This window comes from Neofelis nebulosa, chromosome 10 (assembly GCF_028018385.1).
Source record: "Neofelis nebulosa isolate mNeoNeb1 chromosome 10, mNeoNeb1.pri, whole genome shotgun sequence".
NCBI lineage: Eukaryota > Metazoa > Chordata > Mammalia > Carnivora > Felidae > Neofelis > Neofelis nebulosa.
Window position 1 is genome coordinate 113,024,772 of NC_080791.1, and position 17,343 is coordinate 113,042,114.

A 17,343-nucleotide genomic window follows, 5' to 3' on the forward strand; every position below is an offset into this window, starting at 1 on the left:
GGGCTGACGACACGGAGCACAGACGTTGTCATCGCGGGCTGCCCGAGGTGAGCGGGGGCCCCCACCTGCCCGCGGAACACCCGTGGGAAACGCTGGTCACTTCTGCCGGTGGGCACAGGCCCTAGAAACCCCCAGGGCTCGCCCAGGGACAAGGGGAGGGGACGCACCAAGCGACGAGGCGTCGCAAGCCCCCGGGGGGGGGGGGGGGGGGAGGCGGGAGGCAGCCCTGCAGGCCCCCGGGGGGGGGGGGGGAGGCGGGAGGCAGCCCTGCAGGCCGGGCTCGGGGCCCCTCCCACGGGGCGGGGCTTCAGAAGATCCCGGGCAGCAGGCGGTGAGGCACGGCGGCGGTATAACGGGCCCAGTCGCTGCCGTACTTGCTGGCACAGCGGTGCTCGTCCCGGAGGCAGCGGTGGGTCAGCAGGACGGTCATGTAGATGATGTAGAAGTAGGGCAGCAGGTGGCCCCCGCCGCAGGCCAGGCAGTACGCCAGGCTGCCCATCAGGTCGCCCGTGTAGTTGAGGTGGCGGGCCACGCCCCAGAAGCCCGACACCAGCAGCTTGCTGTGGTGCCTGCGTCCGTCGGCCGACGTGTAGGAGCACTCGATGACCCGGGGCTTCCCGCCCCAGATCAGGCAGCGGCCGTCCGTGCGGCGGAACAGGTCCTTTTGATGGTTGGCCATCCGGAAGACGTAGTAGCCGAGCAGCCCCAGCAGCAGGACGCCCGCGGCGTGGGGGGGGGACAGCTGCACCGGGTGATAGACCAGGTACAGGCCCTGCGGGGCGAGAGGGAGCAGCACGGCCTGGGTTCGCATCCCCCGACTAGCCGCCCCGCCATCCCACACGCCGGTTTCCTCTTCGGCGAGTAAAAGCACCCGCCGCGGCGCATGGCAAACGGATCCGCGTACCTACACGCACGCGCACCCGCACATCATACGTAGCCTAAGTGTAACATACCATAGAAGTGTCATCTGAATGTAATTTTATGATGGTCCACTGGATGCCACCTTGGCGAGGCCACGGTGCCCAGATAGCTGCCGTGAAGGTATTTTTTGAGATAAAATAAAACTTAAACTGGTAGACTTTTGAGTAAAGCAGCTTGTTCTCTACCCTGTAGGTGGGCCTCATCTAATCAGTTGAAGGCTTAAAGGAAAAAAAAAAAAAAAAAAAAAAGCCAACCTCCCGCCAGAACAAGACTAGATTCCGCCAGCAGACTGCCTTCAGACTCCAGCCGACTCTAACATCCTTGGACGGCCAACCTGCTGGCCGCCCTGAAGATTTCGGACTTGCTGGGCCCCCTGATCACATGAGTTAGTTACTGCTTCTCTCCTGTGTGTGAATATGTGTATATATGTGCGAATATATACACACATACGTATACAGGCATACATTCAGTTGTATGCATACACATAGATGTGCATGAACACCCCATTGGTTCTGGGTGTGGAGAGAATTCTAACGCAGCTGTGATGTGATATGACACATGTGATATATATGATATGATGTGATGTGATACATATATGATGTGATATATGAAATGATACACATACAGCATACAAAGAGAGGCCGAAACAAGGCCTGGTTCACAGTGAGAGACACAGATGTGTGATCGCACACACTCATGATCTATGCACGTTTGTACATGTACACGTTTGATCTGTTATCGTTCTGTTCACAGAATCGGGGAGCCCGGGAGCGTGCGAGCAGCCAGGTGGAGACACGGGTCCCGGACAGACGGCGAGGGGCACTCAAGGGAGGACCTGGAGTTATAGACGGCACGGGGACGGGGCACCCGGAGCCCCAGCCCAGCTCTGCTGCGACTCCCCTGCTTCCCCGGGGGCCCCTGGTTCCGGATGCTGCACAGAGAGGATCAGCCAGTTCACGTCACTGGGCCTCGCACGACCGGCTGTAAGCACGGAACCCCTCGCCCGTGCGGGCCCGGCGCAGGTCACCGAGCCTTCCCACGTTGGTTCCTGCCACTCTCGCGCAACTGCCCAGGCAGCCACCCTGCTCGCTGCCGGCTAAGCGAGAGCCCTGACCACACCCTCCCTCTGACCCCGGACGTCCTCACTCACAACATGAGCAGGTGGCACCCGGCCAGGGTGTCCAAGCTGCCGCAGCGAGCGCAGCAGAGCTGGGGCTCTCGCGGGAGCTGGGAGGGCGTGGGAGCCTGATGTGAGGCCCGCCCCCCGCACCCCCCGGCTGCCCCCGAGGCAGCCCTGCGTGGTGTGCCGGGCGGGCGGATGGGGGTCAGCAACCGAGCAGCCCGGCCACACCGCCAAGCGCCGCTCCGGTGCCCCCGCGCGGCCTCGCCCGGCCCCGACATGGCGCTGCCCTCCTTTTCCAGGGATGTCTGGGGCCATTCAAGGCCACCTCCCCCGCCGGTGTGAACCCCGGTCCCTGCGGCTCCCCAGGCCAGCGCTTCCACACCTTGATTCTGCGATGCAGGCCAGGCCTCTCCTGAGGACTCCAGACTGCTGTTCCTTGGCACAGGGTCTCCCCCTCAGAGCCCTGGCCCGACGTCCTCCTGAATTCTCCGTGCAGTGAGACGGCACGTGCCAGCCCACCCATCTGGAACGTCCTCACCCGCCAGCCTCGCCATCCCGCTCTCAGCCAGGCCGTGGTTATCCCCGGATGCGTTTGCCAGCTGCCAGTGGCAGGCCGGGGGCTCCTCCTGGGCCCTCCCTCAGGAGCCGATGACCCCACTTCTCTCCAGCACCCCTTCCCTACACCGGGCTGCCTGCTGCCTGGCCTCTCCCACCAGCCGTGAGCCCGAAGCAGGCAGGGCCCACACACGTCTCCTTTGCTCCCACGTCCCCATCACATGCCTGGTGCCACACAGACCCTCGTGAAGTATTTAAGGAACAAAAAAAGGTAAGAAATCCTCTTTTCCTCTAAACATTAAGATTTGAATAAGTGTGAATATGAATACCACCCCCCATCACCCAGTTCAGCCAAATTATTCCTTTTTACCGAAAGTCTACACCCTGTCATCTTTCTTAAGTGTCATGGGCTGACCTGTGTCCCCCCCCAAATCCCTATGTTGGAGCCCTGACCCCCAGGACCCCAGAATGTGAACCTATCTGGAGAGTGGGTCTATTAAGAGTAAGCAAGGTGGCACGCGGTCACCGGGGTGGGCCCTGAACCCGTGTGACCAGGGTCCTTGTAAGAAGAGGGGATCAGGGGTGCCTGGATGGCTCAGTTGGTTAAGCATCCGACTTCGGCTCAGGTCATGATCTCACGGTTCATGGGTTCGAGCCCCGCGTCAGGCTCTGTGCTGACAGCCTGGAGCCTGCTTTGGATTCTGTGTCTCCCTCTCTCTGCCCCTCCCCCATTCAACGCTCTGTCCCTCTCTCAAAAATAAATAAATATTAAAAAGAAAAAGAAGAGGCGATGAGGACCCAGACACGCGCAGAGGGACGATCCCGTGAGGGCACAGGGAGAGGACGGCTGTCCATGCACTAGGAGAGAGGCCTCAGGGGAACCCAGCCCTGCCCACGCCTGGACCTCGGGCTCCGGCCTCCGGGACGGGGACGGTGGCTGTCTGTTGTCCACGCCTGTCTATGGTATCTGTCCCGGGGCCCAAGCTCACTAATGCACCAAGCCTCCTTCTTCCTGGAAACAGGGCAGCCTCCTGCCTCCAGCCTCAACTGTCCCCCACTTGTGCAAGAGGGGATCTCAGCACGTGCTTGGCTGTGTCTGCCGAGGGCCACCCTGGGCGTGCCTGGGGACCAGACAGCTGCAAGCCCCGCCGGGCCGGCCACCCCGCTCCTCACCTGCAGCGTGTAGAGGTACGGCAGCCAGACGCAGTCCCCCCAGCCCAAGTACCACCCAAAGTGGTCGTGGCAGATGTCAATGGTTTTCAGGTACCAGGCTTCGTTCCAGAAGAAGTCCAGCACGTAGATGGCCTACAAAACAGGACCCGTCACGTGTCGGCCATGGCCACCAAGGGGCCCCTGGGAAAACCAAACCCGCGTAGATGAGGAGATGGCACGCAGGGTGTCGCCGAGCTCCTCGGTGACGTGCTCCACGGGGCTGGGACGTGGGGGGCCAGGGAGGCCAGCAAGGGAGCCCTTAGCCTGAGAGAGCCTGCCGTCTAAGTGGATGAGGGCCCACAGACAGTGACCGAGAGGGACGCCCAGCAGTGCCCCGGCCGGTGATGCCCAGGCTGTGGCGCTCGGAGAGCAGGTCGCGCACCGTGGAGGCACTGGGGACAGCCCACGGGGAAGGTGCCCCACACGCCAGGGCCCACGCCGGCATGGAAGTCCTTCGCCCGGCCGCCCCTGCAGCCGGCACGGCCAGGTGGCCAGCGGCCTCGTACGCAGGTGGGGAAAAGGTGAGAATGAACCCCTCACACCCCGCCTGAGACCCACGGGGACCACGTGGGGAAGTCGCTTCAGAGGCCACAAACCGTGGACGTGGCCAGGACCACCACATGCTTGAGCTGTTAACAGGCGTCTCCCGGGAAAGAGGCCCCGAGCCCAGTGAGGCCGCAGGGCCGGCGCGGCGCCCGGCAGACAATGAGGGACCTTTCGCTGCGTGCTCACTAGCCCGCTCCCCAGAGACTCACGGGCAGGGGGCCGACTCCCTTCTAAGAGCAGTGGAGTGAGGTTCTTCAAGACGCATCTGGCTTTTAGGATTTCCCGGGGCCCAGCAAGCCTTGGAGCTCCCTCCCCCTTGGCTGCAGACAGGCTACCTGCAGGACGTTGACCAGGACCATGGCATTGGTCACTTGGCCGTAGAGCTCCCGCTGCTTGGCTGCAAAGGACAGGTTGATGAGGGTCCAGGCAACGATCCCAGGGCGTCCGTTGAAAAACAGCTTAAAGTCGAACCACTTCCCAATTCGGGGGTTAAACTCAATGCCCATCATGTAGTCGTAAAAGAAATTGCCCGTGAATTTGCTTGAAAATAGAAACAGCAGATACGTTTCGCTAAGGAGCCCGTCTCGCGACAAGGGGCCCGTGTGTGCACGTGGACGAGGCTGTCGAGCCTGGCCCTCGCGTCAGCTCAGGGATGCAGGCAGCCGGAGGATGCACACCGGTCCCTCTCGCTTCCCAAGGCCTCCCTGCTCTCCCTTGGCACTCGGCTACGGCCCGGCAGAGCCACCCCGAGACCTGGCACCTGAGATGCTCGCCGCGTCCCACGAAAGTGCACACTTTCTGCTTAAGTCTTCCCTCAACCAGCTGGGCTTCTTCCCACCCTCCTCCAGGCCCCCTTGAGGCCTGGCGTGGCTGAGCTGCCTAACTAGCTTGACTTCACGAAGATTTCGTTGCATAGCCAAGCATGCAGTTTGCGGTGACTCCCGGGGCCCGGGTCCCCACGGGCAAGTGAAATTATAAATCCCGCCCAGGTAGAGAGTGAGCAAGGGTGGCGAGTCCAGAGCAAGGTGCCTGGCTTGGGGGCCCACCACCAACCCTTGCTGGACATTCGTTGCCCTGGTTCCTCCCCCACAGCCCTCCCCAGGGGTGACCAGAGAATCAGCCAAGATGACTGATATGGAGACCCTCCTCGCGAATAACTTGCAGACACATAGGGGTTTCTGTGTTAATGGCAAAAACGTTTTCACGTCCACGTGCCTCAGTTATGTTAAGTAAAAAAAGCAAAATATACAAAGTCTACAACAGGCGATTGATTGTAAAGCAGCAAAGACGATTAGCATGAGCCACAGAAGATCAGCCTCATTACCTAATTACCACACAGACCACAAAGCACTGTCATCCAGAGACATTTTCCAAGAGCAAGAGTTAAAGGAAACACATTTTCTTTTTATTTGGGCCCCTAAATGTATTTGGGACTAAAATGTAGGCACCCAAGCATAAGAATCTTGTTTGTGACTGCTTACGCCCATCTACAGGAGGAACCCAACCAACATCTGTAGTTGGAGGAAGGGATGGATGGAGGGATTGAAGGAGCCAGGGATGAAGGATAGGGGTGAACAGGTGGATGAACAAGTGGGATGGATGGAATAGATGGATTGGATGGGTAGATGGGTGGGTAGGTAGATAGATGGATTGATGGATGGGTGCATTAGGTGGATGGGTGGGTGAATGGGTGGCTGGATGGATGGATGATGGTGGATGGATGAGTGGGTGGATGGGTTAGATGGATGGGTGGGTGGATGGATGGAAGGATGGGTAGATGGATGGATGGATAGGTGGGTGGGTGGATGGATGGGTGGGTGGATAGAGGATGGATGGATGGATAGGTGGGTGGTGAATGGGTGGTTGGATGGATGGATGATGGTGGATGGATGAGTGGGTGGATGGGTTAGATGGATGGGTGAGTGGATGGATGGATGGATGGATGGATGATGGTGGATGGATGGGTGAGTGGATAGATGGAAGGATGGATAGATGGATGGATGGATGGACGGATAGGTGGGTGGGTGGATGGGTGGATAGAGGATGGATGGGTGGATGAATGAGTGGGTAGGTGGGTGAATGGGTGGCGGGTGGATGGATGGATGATGGATGGATGAGTGGGTGGATGGATTAGATGGATGGGTGGGTGGATGAATGCTGGTGGACGCGTGGGTGGATGGATAGATGGATGGATGATGGTGATTGGACGAGTGGGTGGATGGGTTGGATGAGTAGGTGGGTAGGTGGGTGGATGGGTGGATGGATAGATGGATGGATGGATGATGGTGGATGGATGGGTGGGTGGGCGGATAGAGGATGGATGGGTAGATGGATGAGTGGGTGGATGGGTTAGATGGATGAGTGGTTGGTTGGATGGATGGATAGATGGATGGATGGGTGGGTAGGAGGATAGGTTGGATGAGTGGCTGGGTAGGTGGGTGAATGGGTAGATGGATGGATGATGGTGGATGGATAAAGAGCTAGGTGAAGAGAAGGCTGGCTGTGGGGAGCACAACCCAAGACTTCCGTGAGAAGGCAACAACCAGTAGGGCTCTCCCTGAGAAGTGCTACACTGGAGCCACCGAGATAACCACACTCCTCACTAAGATTGTTTCAGGCCACACTCATGTTCCCGAATGGAAGCAACGGGCTGACTTCCCTGCTCCCATGACAGCCCTACAGGTGACGACTCGGCCAAAGATGGACTTGGCCACCTTCAACTGCATGCTTCCTAAGGCAGAGGAAGGCCCCCAGACACATAGAAAGGATGTTCCCCAGAATCAAGCGGGTTCCATCAGGCTCCCCCTTCAAGGATTCTCAATCCTCGGGGCTTCACGACTCCTATCCCAAGGTCACAGAGAAAGGTTAGGGGTGGAAGCATCCGCATCCCACGTTAGGCTTGACCAGCCGCCGAAGAACGTACCAGTCTTTGGCATTGGTGGGGAAGAAGTAGCCCTTGATCATTGCGAAGGTGGAAACCGCGTAGCCGAGGATGTTGGCGCACCACAGCAGCGGTATCCAGTTGTCGAAGATGATGGTGGGGGAGAACAGCGACAGGAAGTGCGAGTTTGCAAACCAGAGAAGGTGCGTGATGAGCCACGCCTGCAGGCCGTTGATTTCATACTTGTTAATAACCCCTGCAGAGCGACGATTTAAAAATCAAAGCGTTTCCACTTGAAAACAGTGGCCAGCCCAGGCCCTACTTGCTTTCTGGGCCCCGGCTGCTGCTCGGGGGCCCGTCTGGGACACCCAGGCCAAGGCCCGGAAGCCGGTCAGCTTCCCCTACAGCTCGGGGCCCCGGGTCAAAATGCCAGCAGCACACATCACGCTGTTAGTCCGGGGATTAACTGCTCCTGCTTTCGGGGTCCTTGGACGAGGGAACGGGCAGACTCACCCTTTGGTTCTGATTCTTCCTAGTGAGCTCCGGCTGGGGGGCCAGTGGGTGGGTAGGTGGGTGAACGGGTGGATGGATGGATGCAGTTCGCTAGGGAGTGAGGGTGCCCCTAACATACTTGTCAGCAAGCACCACAGCCTCCCCGCGGCCCTGGGGGCTGTCTGCAGGCAGGGACAGGGGTGGCGTCCCCCCCTGCAGGGCTCTTGGTGACCTGAACAGGAGCCACCCCTCCCGGACGCCGCTGGTGGCTGCGGTGTTCTCGGTGGGGAGATGCTCCAGGATCCCAGCTGTGACAACCGGCCGTGGGGCCGGGGACCACTCAGCCCTCTGTTCACCGAAGGGCCTGATGTTCCAACTCACGGCCGGGTCAGTCCCAGGCTGCCCTGAGACGATCGGGGCCCGGGGCCGCGGCAGTGGCCGAGCAAAATTCACACTCATTTTGTCACTTTGTCACACTTTCAAGTGTGAGCGCACCTGGGGACGGGAGCCGCCTGGGAGAGGGCAGGCCCCATGAGACAAAGAGGCAGGGAGAGGAGAAAGGAGGCCTGCGGGCTCAAGTTACCTGCAGGGGTCACGGCGCCCTCTTGAACGCCTCCCACGTAGCCGGGCAGAAACTTATGGCAGAAGTCAGGCAGCGCCGAGTACAAAAGCACCTGCAGTGGGGATTTTAAGCTGCTTGACCCTTGCTTTCATTAACCCACGTGACCCGTGGCCGAAATCCAGGTGATGGTCGGGTACTCCTTCCGGAAGAGTGTGTGGCTCTGGAGCCCTGGCGGCAGGCAGGCCGGCCGGCCGGGGGCTCTGGAGGGGGAGGAGCCCCGAGCAGGAAGTTCATTACCGGCCCAAAGCAGCAATGCAGTCTCCCTGCAGGAGAGCCCACGAGCCCTTCCCTCTCGCGTTTCTGGAGCCGTTTAAAAATTTGCAAGAATTCCCGGCCGTACAAGTGGCCCTCGTGACACGTTTTCAGTGTCATTTAGCGCATTGACACAGTCAGCAAGCACCACCACCCGGAACACATTCACCACCCCCATTAGCAGTCGCTCCCCAACCCCTCCCGCTGCCCCCCAACAACCATTAACCCACTTTCTGTCTCTACGGACTTTCGCACCCTGGTGTTTCACATAAATGGAATCACGGCGCCCTGGGGCCTTCCGTAACTGGCTCCTCTCGCTCAGCGAATGTTCTCAAGGTCCACCCACGCTGTAGCACAGGTGAGCGCTTCCTTCAGATGGCTGCGTAACGTTTGTTTTAGCCGCTCGGCCACTGATATCTCTACTTTTAGGCTTCTGTGATTCCTGCTGCCCCTTCTCATCTTTTCACCCAGAGGGACCAAGAGACCAGAAATGAGAGGGGCTCTAAAGCCCAAAAGCTGGCACCCTGAGGAGAAACCACGACGAACGGCTGGAGCTTTCCTCTAGAGCAGGAAACCCGGGGTGTGGAGGGAGCCTTCTCCCACCACCTTTTCCCTGGACTCAGATGATAAACAGCTCTCCCTGTTCACCAGGTCCTCTGTGCAGACAGCTCCTTTCTGGTGAACTTCTGGTCTCAAAGGCCAGTGGGGTCACAACGGAGTCGAGGACGTCCTTGGCCAGGACCGTGTGGCCACCTGCTGGGAACACAGGCCTTGGCTTTGCCGAGTGGGGTCTCTCGTAACCGAGAGCGTACCTCTGGGGGCCAGAATGCTCCTTCTCAGGGGCTACTGATAAGATACACTTCCCGTCGTGCATGGAGCTTCCCCGGGCCAGCCCTGCCTCACACCCTCCCACAGGGTCTCGCTCCCTACTTCTCGGCATGTCCCTGCAGGGCTGCACGCGCCCCTGAACTACGGGGAGGCTTCCACCGAAGGTGCGTCAGACACCGTGATGCCCTGCCGGGTCCCGGGAAGGAGAACGCCAACCCGAGCCCAGATCCCATTTCCCGGACCAACGGCCAGGACTCTCCCGGCCGGAGGGACGCCGCACGCCCGCCGTGCCCCAACCACCCTCCAGGGAAGCTGACCTGGAACGTGACCCACAAGGCGTAGAGCTGGGCCGCTTCCTTTGTCACGGCCGGCGTCTTGGCCCAGATGTCTGCGAGATGAGCGCGCCCGGTGGCGACGTCCACCACGGGGGCAGTGAGGGAGCAGCCGTACTGGTCACACGCCATGATGAAGTAGTATACGATGAAAGGGGCCAAAAGCAGCAGAAAGAGGACGCTGGCCAGCGAAAACCAGTCCACCTCCCTGCAACAGCAGATGGCAGGCGGTCACGCGGGGGCCCCCCCTGGCCGCGTGGCCTCCTCGACAATGCACCGCACGTGCGGACGGGTCCCGTTGTTTCCAACAGCCGTTCGCTCTCGGTGCAAAGGGCTCCCCATTGCCTGCAGGAACCGCTCAATGTGCGTGCTCCACCGCCAGCTCCGGGGAGACTGACAGATCTGCGGACATCCACAGGAAGCCCGGAATCCGGCATACGAACGCTGGGAGGCCTTTCGCGACCCACAAGGCCAGAGGCTCTCCGGTTCCGGGCCGCGGGGGCCACTCACCCACTCCGGAGTCCCCACGCTCTCCGATCCAAGGAGGATACAGACAACAGGATACTGCGCCACCAGAGCCAGCCCGTTTTAGCCAGCTTTTCATTCCTTCTCCAATCCCTTACTTTACAAAATGGGCGACGGCTTATCTGGCTTATCTCTCGTTAGTCTTAATGATAAAACTCGTGTTTTTGATAGGTCCGTAAGATCCCAAGGGTTGGCCACCTCTCACTAAGATCTCGCTCCATTTTCTAGTTGGGAAGACTGTCAAGGCCTTACCAGGCACGGCCCCACTGCCCCTGAGTGGCAGCCCCACCGTTGGCAAAGCTGTCCCGACTCTTGGTTTGGGGAGCGTCGGGCTGGGACTTTGCAGCCATTGGGCCCTGAGGAAAGAAGACACGTCCTACTCAGATCGTCCCACAGAGAACAGCCACCATTATCTCCCACATCTGCCCCTGTTCCTAACTTCTGCAGGACTGGCTCTTCTACTAGCCTACTCACTACCTTGTTCTAGATGGCAGGTTCCAGGCAGGGAAGAGATCATAGACTGCACTTCAGTCTCTCTCTCCTGGAATCCGCAATAACCTCCCACCTGGCCCTCCTACGTCTCTCGCTCATCTTAATTCTCCAGGTTGCGGCAGAACGCCCTCTTACCGCATGAACCGGGTCAGCCATGGCTCAGAGGCCTCTTGCGATCCGCTCCTGCCTGCTTTCCGCCCCCCACCCCCGACCCCTTTCTCCTCATACCTTCCAATCCAGGCACACAGGGTCTTTAACACCCCTTGGATATGGTTCATCTCGTTCATGACACCTGCTGCTTCTGCTTATAACTTAATTTACAGGTCTCCTCATTCGGGGCTTTTGTAAAATGGCCCCTCCTTAGTGTGACTTTTTATATTTCCTGGAGTTAATGGGCGCCCCACTTTTTCCATTTGCGAAGATTTCTATGCGTCTATCACTAATGTTTTTTTGTGAATGCTCTACCACAGCTAATGTACATACTAGCAACTTTTCTACACATTCAAACACAATAAAATTTATCATTTCCATGCCCCCTCTCCCCCATAGCCATTCATCTTGAACCAATATACAAGCCAATCAGTGCTTCTACACTGCCTGTAGTCCCCTGCTGAGGCACTCTACCTGCTACTTTATTTTCTCATGTTCTCATTATGTAGAATTCTTTAATTTATTTGAGTGTGTGTCTATTGACTGCCTCCCTCCATTAGAATGTAAGCTCCCCAAGGGCAGGAACCACGTGTCCTATCCATTGCTCTACTACCAAGTCCTGGGACAGTGCATTCAATAAATAATCACTCTAAAAAAAAAAGGTGAAAGAACTGAACTTGTCCAAGGGGAAAGCAGTGACATTTACGCTTCCAGAATAAGTTCTAACAGTGAAGTTTCAAAACATTGGAGGTAAGAAAACATGATTTTAAAGGCTTTTAGAGAAAAGCTCTAAAAGAGGGGCGCCTGTGTGGCTCATTCGGTTGAGCATCTGACTTCCGATTTTGGCTCAGGTCATGAAATCATGGTCATGGGATTGGCCCCCATGTCGGGCTCTGCACTAAGCATGGAGCCTGCTTGGGATTCTCTCTCCCTCTTTCTCTCTGCCCCTCCCCCTGCCAAATAAATAAACAGTAAAAAAAAATCCAGGATTAAGAATCGTATCAGCAACCAGTTGGATTCCAGAAGACAATGATGGAAAACTTTAAAAACTTTGAGGGAAACTTTTTTGCAACCTAGAATTCCATTTGCAGGTTAATTATTATTCGGAGAAGACACAGGATCCAAGAAAACTACAAAAAGAAAGCCGAGAGAAAGGATGAGGGGATGAGAACTGTGCAGTGCACCAGACAGTAACCAGTCCACCTTGGTACAAAATGAATGGCTACAGCAGGAGGGAGAATGGAAATGATGAATTTTATTGTGTTAGAGTGTGTAGAAAAATTATGGATATATATGAAGCTCTGTTATAGCATTCAGAAAAAAAATAATGACAGATGCATAAAAACCTCAGTAAGTGGAAAAAGTGAGGCAATCACGAACTCCAGGAAAAATAAAAAGTCATACAAAGGGGAAAAACAACAACAAACACCATAATTGTAGTACGTTAGTTGGCTTAACAGTAGATACTAGCAACTTTGTCATAACAACGTAATATCTGGCTACGGGCTGGTAGATGTTTGGATGCAGAAGGACATGTGAAGTTGGGAGTGACAAAAGCAAATCATTTAAAAATAAGTGGGTAAAAACAGCAACACAGAAGTAACTACAAGAATGAAAAGTATTTGCTTCTGGGAACGAAGACTATGGGATGAAGTAGGGAGCTGTTTATTCTATGCATCAGCCTTTTAACACTAATTTCTTTTGGAAAAATTTCTTTTGGAAAAAGCACTTTAATACAAAGGTACATTCATTAAAAAAAATTTCAGCGACCAAAAGCATTTTCATTTGCAGTGTGGGAACTGTACCCGTTATCACTTAATTTTCACAGGCTAGTTTATAGAATGTCTGTCTATGATGTACAAGGCAGGGTGAAGAACTCTCTATGGACCTTCCAACTCTACAGCCCCAAAACCGAACACAGAGCCTGGTGCAAGGCAGTCACCTTGATTAAACACGGTAGAAAACTGCAAAACGGCCAGAAACCTATAGGCTCAGAACTAAGTGTGGTAGGGGCGTCTGGCTGGCTCAGTCAGTGGGGCATGAGACTCTTGATCTCAGGTTGTGAGTTTAAGCACCATGTTGGGTGTGGATCCTACTTTAAAAAAAAAAAAAAGAACTAAGTGTGGAAAGACCAAACAGAAAATGCTGCTAAAAGGAAAAAGTGTATCTTCTACAGGTTAAAATAAGCCCAAATAAATATTTTTTGAGATTATAGAATTCATTCACCCAGGAGTCCCCTCAGGCATAAGCAATGAATCCTATAATAAACGTGTAAGTCATATTCTTGGCAAAAGGTATGTGGAAACAGGGGAGAGGGAGGTATTTGGGGTATATTTTATTTTATTCCTAAGACTCACAGACAGGAGTTGATGAACCAGCCGTCTACTTTTTCAAAGCTAAAAAGTCACTGTCTATGCCCATGAACAACAGTGCTGAGACATGCTTACCTCCAACCTCTTGTGTAGGGATTTCACAACAGAATTGAAGTCTTCCTTCTTGAATGGGCCACTCTAAAATCTCTAGACTCTTATGATTCACAAGGCCTGCTTGACCCTTCTCAACCCACTGAACAAAATCCTGCAGGGACACAAAGATGATAAATACACCAGGTTGCTGACATTTCAGGACCGAAGGTGGATTAGGACCCACACAGTATTTATTCAAGGCCTGTTGGAACCAAGTGAGAAGTACAAGGTCAGTGTGCCAAGGTTCAAAAGTGGAAGATAGCCCACACGGGAGGGGAGGAGGAAGGGAGTACTACCACCCAACTTCTTTGCCTGGTACACACAGTACCTGGCAAATGGTAGGTACTTGATGACAATGGGTGGCACTGAATAGAGATCTCCATGGAGGAGTCACCTCAGACATGAGCCTTAAGTCATGTATGCCTCTGCAACATTTCTAGAAGCTTGCTCATGCGTGCATCAGCCCGAATCAAGCCCCCTAGAGTTAGCACATTCCATTGGTACATTCTAGGAGCCAGTGAGAGCCTAAGAACACAGAGCAGCAGCAAGAGTGACCCGGGCTCGGAGCCTGGTCCTCTGTACACTCACGGGACCCAGTGACCTTCCTGAGTGTCTGGGGTCATGAATGCCTATGCGCATGAGGTTCTGTTATTAAAGCTGGATGAGGGATGGTTAGTGTCCCACACTAAAGATGAGCCAGGGAAATGGATGGGGCTTTCCAGCACCCTGGTCAGCTCTCTCAACTGGTTTTTTAGTTCCACGGGCCAAAGCTAAAGGGACATCGCTCCTGAGGGCCTCAGGATGATGCAGTAGAAGTGCCTGACCGCAAGCTTCTGACTGCCAAGGCATTTGTGGCAAAGACATCCACCCCAAATAAACATATCGCTGCTGCTTGACCCAGCTACCAGCAAAACGACCAGAGAAGGAACCAGGCCACTCCCACCCTTTCAGAAAGCCCTAGAAGACCAAGATGGCTGACCGCTGCAGGATTCACTTCTTCCCAAGCCCTTATTCCCACTCTTATGTTTTAACTGGCCAATAAAGAGCGAACCCATGAAACCTCAGGCCTCCACCCTTGAGCCTAAAGGCAGCAGAGCCCCAGATCTATACACACACACACTCTCTCTCTCTCTCTCTCTCTCTCTCTCTCTCTCTCTCTCCCCACCCATGAGCTCACTGTGGCTCTGGGCATTCTGCGTACCCTCCAGGACCTGTGAGTGATAAACCTTGCTCCTCGGAGCTCCCCAGTGCTTGTTGCTAAGGTGGGTCCTGCAATTATAAGGACCCCAAGGATGATCCAGCCATGCTGGTGGGGAGGGGGGACTCGCCACAGTAACATGAGCCCAGGAGGGTACCTCGGGCATCCCCGCCCACAGCATCACTATCTGTGGGCTGAGACCCACACAGCAGCTTTTTGGCATCTTGAAGACCCCATAAATTCCTATGAGTAGATGTTGGGCGGACAGGCAGGTCCACCCGGCCTCTGGAAAGAACTGTCTTCGCACCAGGAGAGCAGCTAATCACCCTCTCACAGATTCTGATCTTTATCATCCGTTTTCATCTTAGGTTCAGTTTGGGCACGTCTGTATTTCTCAGTCTCTATTACTCTCAGACTAACAAATCTCCAAACCAGACCCGGTGCTGTTCAGACAAGGTTCCAAGAAACGCTCTTGGCCGCCTGCTAGGATAGTATCTGGCACTACACCCAGGAAGATTAGCTGTTATCAGCAGTTATTCTGAACTTTACACCCGGCCTCTCACGGCCCCTGTTTCTCATCGCCCATAACTCAGCCATTCATGTATTTTTGGAAAAACAAACAAACAAACAAACAAACCAGACTCGGACTTCAAGCCGTATCACAAAGCTGTCATCATCAAGACAGTTATGGTCCCAGCACAAGAACAGACACTCAGATCCATGGAACAGAATAGAGAACCCAGAAATGGACCCACAAACGTATGGCCAGCTAATCTTTGACAAAGCGGGAAAGAATATCCGATGGAATAAAGGCGGTCTCTTCAGCAAGGGGTGCTGGGAAAACTGGACAGCGACACGCAGAAGAATGAACCCGGACCACTTTTTTACACGAGACACAAAAATAAACTCAAAATGGATGAAAGACCTCAATGTAAGACAGGAAGCCATCAAAATCCTCGAGGAGAAAGCAGGCAAAAACCTCTTTGACCTCGGCCGCAGTAACTTCTTACTCAACACGTCTCCGGAAGCAAGGGAAACAAACAAAAATGAACAAATGGGACTCATCAAAATCAAAAGCTTCTGCACAGCAAAGGAAACAATCAGCAAAACTAAAAGGCAACCGACAGAATGGGAGAAGATATTTGCAAACAACACATCAGATAAAGGGTTAGTATCCCAAATCTATAAAAAACTTAGCAAACTCAACACCCAAAAAACCAAATAATCCAGTGAAGAAATGGGCAAAAGACATGAATAGACACTTCTCCAAAGAAGACCTCCAGATGGCCGACCGACACATGAAAAAATGCTCAGCATCACTCATCATCGGGAAAGTACAAATCAAAACCACACTGAGATACCACCTCACACCGGTCAGAATGGCTCACATGAGCAACTCAGGCAACGACAGACGTTGGCGAGGATGCGGAGAGAGAGGGTCTCTTTTGCACAGCTGGTGGGAGTGCAAGCTGATGCAGCCACTCTGGAAAACAGTACGGAGGTTCCTCCAAAAACTAAAAACAGAACTACCCTACGACCCAGCAATCGCACTACGAGGCATTTATCCACGGGATACAGGTGTGCTGTTTCGAAGGGGCACACGCACGCCCACGTTTATAGCAGCACTATCGACAATAGCCAAAGGATGGAAAGAGCCCAAATGGCCATCGACGGATGAATGGATAAAGATGTGGGATATAGATACAACGGAGTCTTACTCGGCCATCAGAAAGAATGAAATCTTGCCATTTGCAACTACGTGGACGGAACTAGCCGGTATTACGCTAAACGAAATTAGGCAGAGAAAGACAAATGTCGTATGACTTCACTCATATGAGGACTTTAAGAGACCAAACAGATGAACATAAGGGAAGGGAAGCAAAAATAATATAAAAACAGGGAGGGGGACAAAAACAGAAGAGACTCTTAAATACAGAGAACAAACAGAGGGTTGCCGGAGGGGCTGTGGGAGGGGGGATGGGCTAAGTGGGGGAGGGGCACTAAGGACTCTACTCCGGAAACCACTGTTGCCCTATATGCTAACTAACTTGGATGTAAATTTTAAAAATAAATTAAATAATAAATAGATAAATAAGTAAACTGGATATGCATCCAAAAAAAAAAAAAAAGACTCCTCAACATTTTATTAAAAAGAAATTCGCCGAATTGCGCTCTTCTGAGCGGGTCATTTTCCGCTACCAAGAGGATACAAAAAGGTCCTCTTCCCCCCACTGGGCCGCCCCCCGTTGCCCGCGTCTTAAATCCGGGCACCCGATGCGGCGCCTGTTTCTTTACTCACGTTGCTGCAGGAAGAGCTCAGGGGGGCACAGAGCGGGCACCCCGCCCTCGACCACCCCCGCCGGTTCACCTGCACGCACAGCTCCTCGACCCGCGCACGCCCGGCCGACCCGCGGGCCCCCCACCTGCTGCACCGCCCCGGCTCACCTGAGCGCCCGGCTGCGAACCCGCCCGGGTCCCGGAGTCCCGGCCTGGCAGGGCCGCCCCGAAGCCCCGCCCCCAGGCTGACGCGTTCCCGCAGACGACCAATCGGCCCCGGCGCGGCCCGCGGCCCCGAGACCCGCGATTGGCCGCGCGCCTCGCCCCACCCCCTGAGCTGACTCCGGGCCACCGCAGGCGCCACTCGGCGCCGGCGGGCCGCGAGATTGACGGCCGAGGGCCCGCCCCGCGGCTGGCGGGCGAGGGGGCGGCGCGAGCGGGACCCCGCACCTGCTCGCGCCGCGTCAGATAG

General features: G+C 55.1%; 1 protein-coding gene across 3 annotated transcripts; it reads right to left on the reverse strand.

Moving 5' to 3' along the window:
* Window positions 1-251: 251 nt before the first annotated feature.
* On the reverse strand, window positions 252-17,115 carry DHCR7 (7-dehydrocholesterol reductase). Of its 3 annotated transcripts, none has more exons than XM_058689990.1 (9): window positions 17,040-17,115; window positions 13,379-13,508; window positions 10,542-10,645; window positions 9,750-9,972; window positions 8,314-8,404; window positions 7,281-7,494; window positions 4,693-4,897; window positions 3,773-3,904; window positions 252-772 (listed from the first exon to the last, which is right to left on the reverse strand). In XM_058689990.1, the coding sequence occupies exons 3-9, from the start codon at window positions 10,637-10,639 to the stop codon at window positions 308-310; spliced, it is 1,428 nt and encodes a 475-aa protein (XP_058545973.1). In that variant the 5' UTR covers window positions 10,640-10,645; window positions 13,379-13,508; window positions 17,040-17,115; the 3' UTR covers window positions 252-307. The 3 variants fall into 3 exon arrangements, with proteins under 3 accessions (XP_058545973.1, XP_058545972.1, XP_058545974.1); XM_058689989.1 differs by lacking the exon at window positions 17,040-17,115 and adding an exon at window positions 16,894-16,996; XM_058689991.1 differs by lacking the exon at window positions 17,040-17,115 and adding an exon at window positions 13,725-13,745.
* Window positions 17,116-17,343: the final 228 nt, after the last annotated feature.

Coding starts and splice junctions, on each gene's coding strand:
- DHCR7 (XM_058689990.1), bottom strand. CDS start 10,639: ATGGCTGCAAAGTCCCAGCCCGACGCTCCCCAAACCAAGAGTCGGGAC. Junction 8,405..9,749: donor CCTTGTGGGTCACGTTCCAG/GTCAGCTTCCCT, acceptor TCCCCACTGCAG/GTGCTTTTGTACTCGGCGCT. Junction 773..3,772: donor CGTACCTCTACACGCTGCAG/GTGAGGAGCGGG, acceptor CTCGCCCCGCAG/GGCCTGTACCTGGTCTATCA.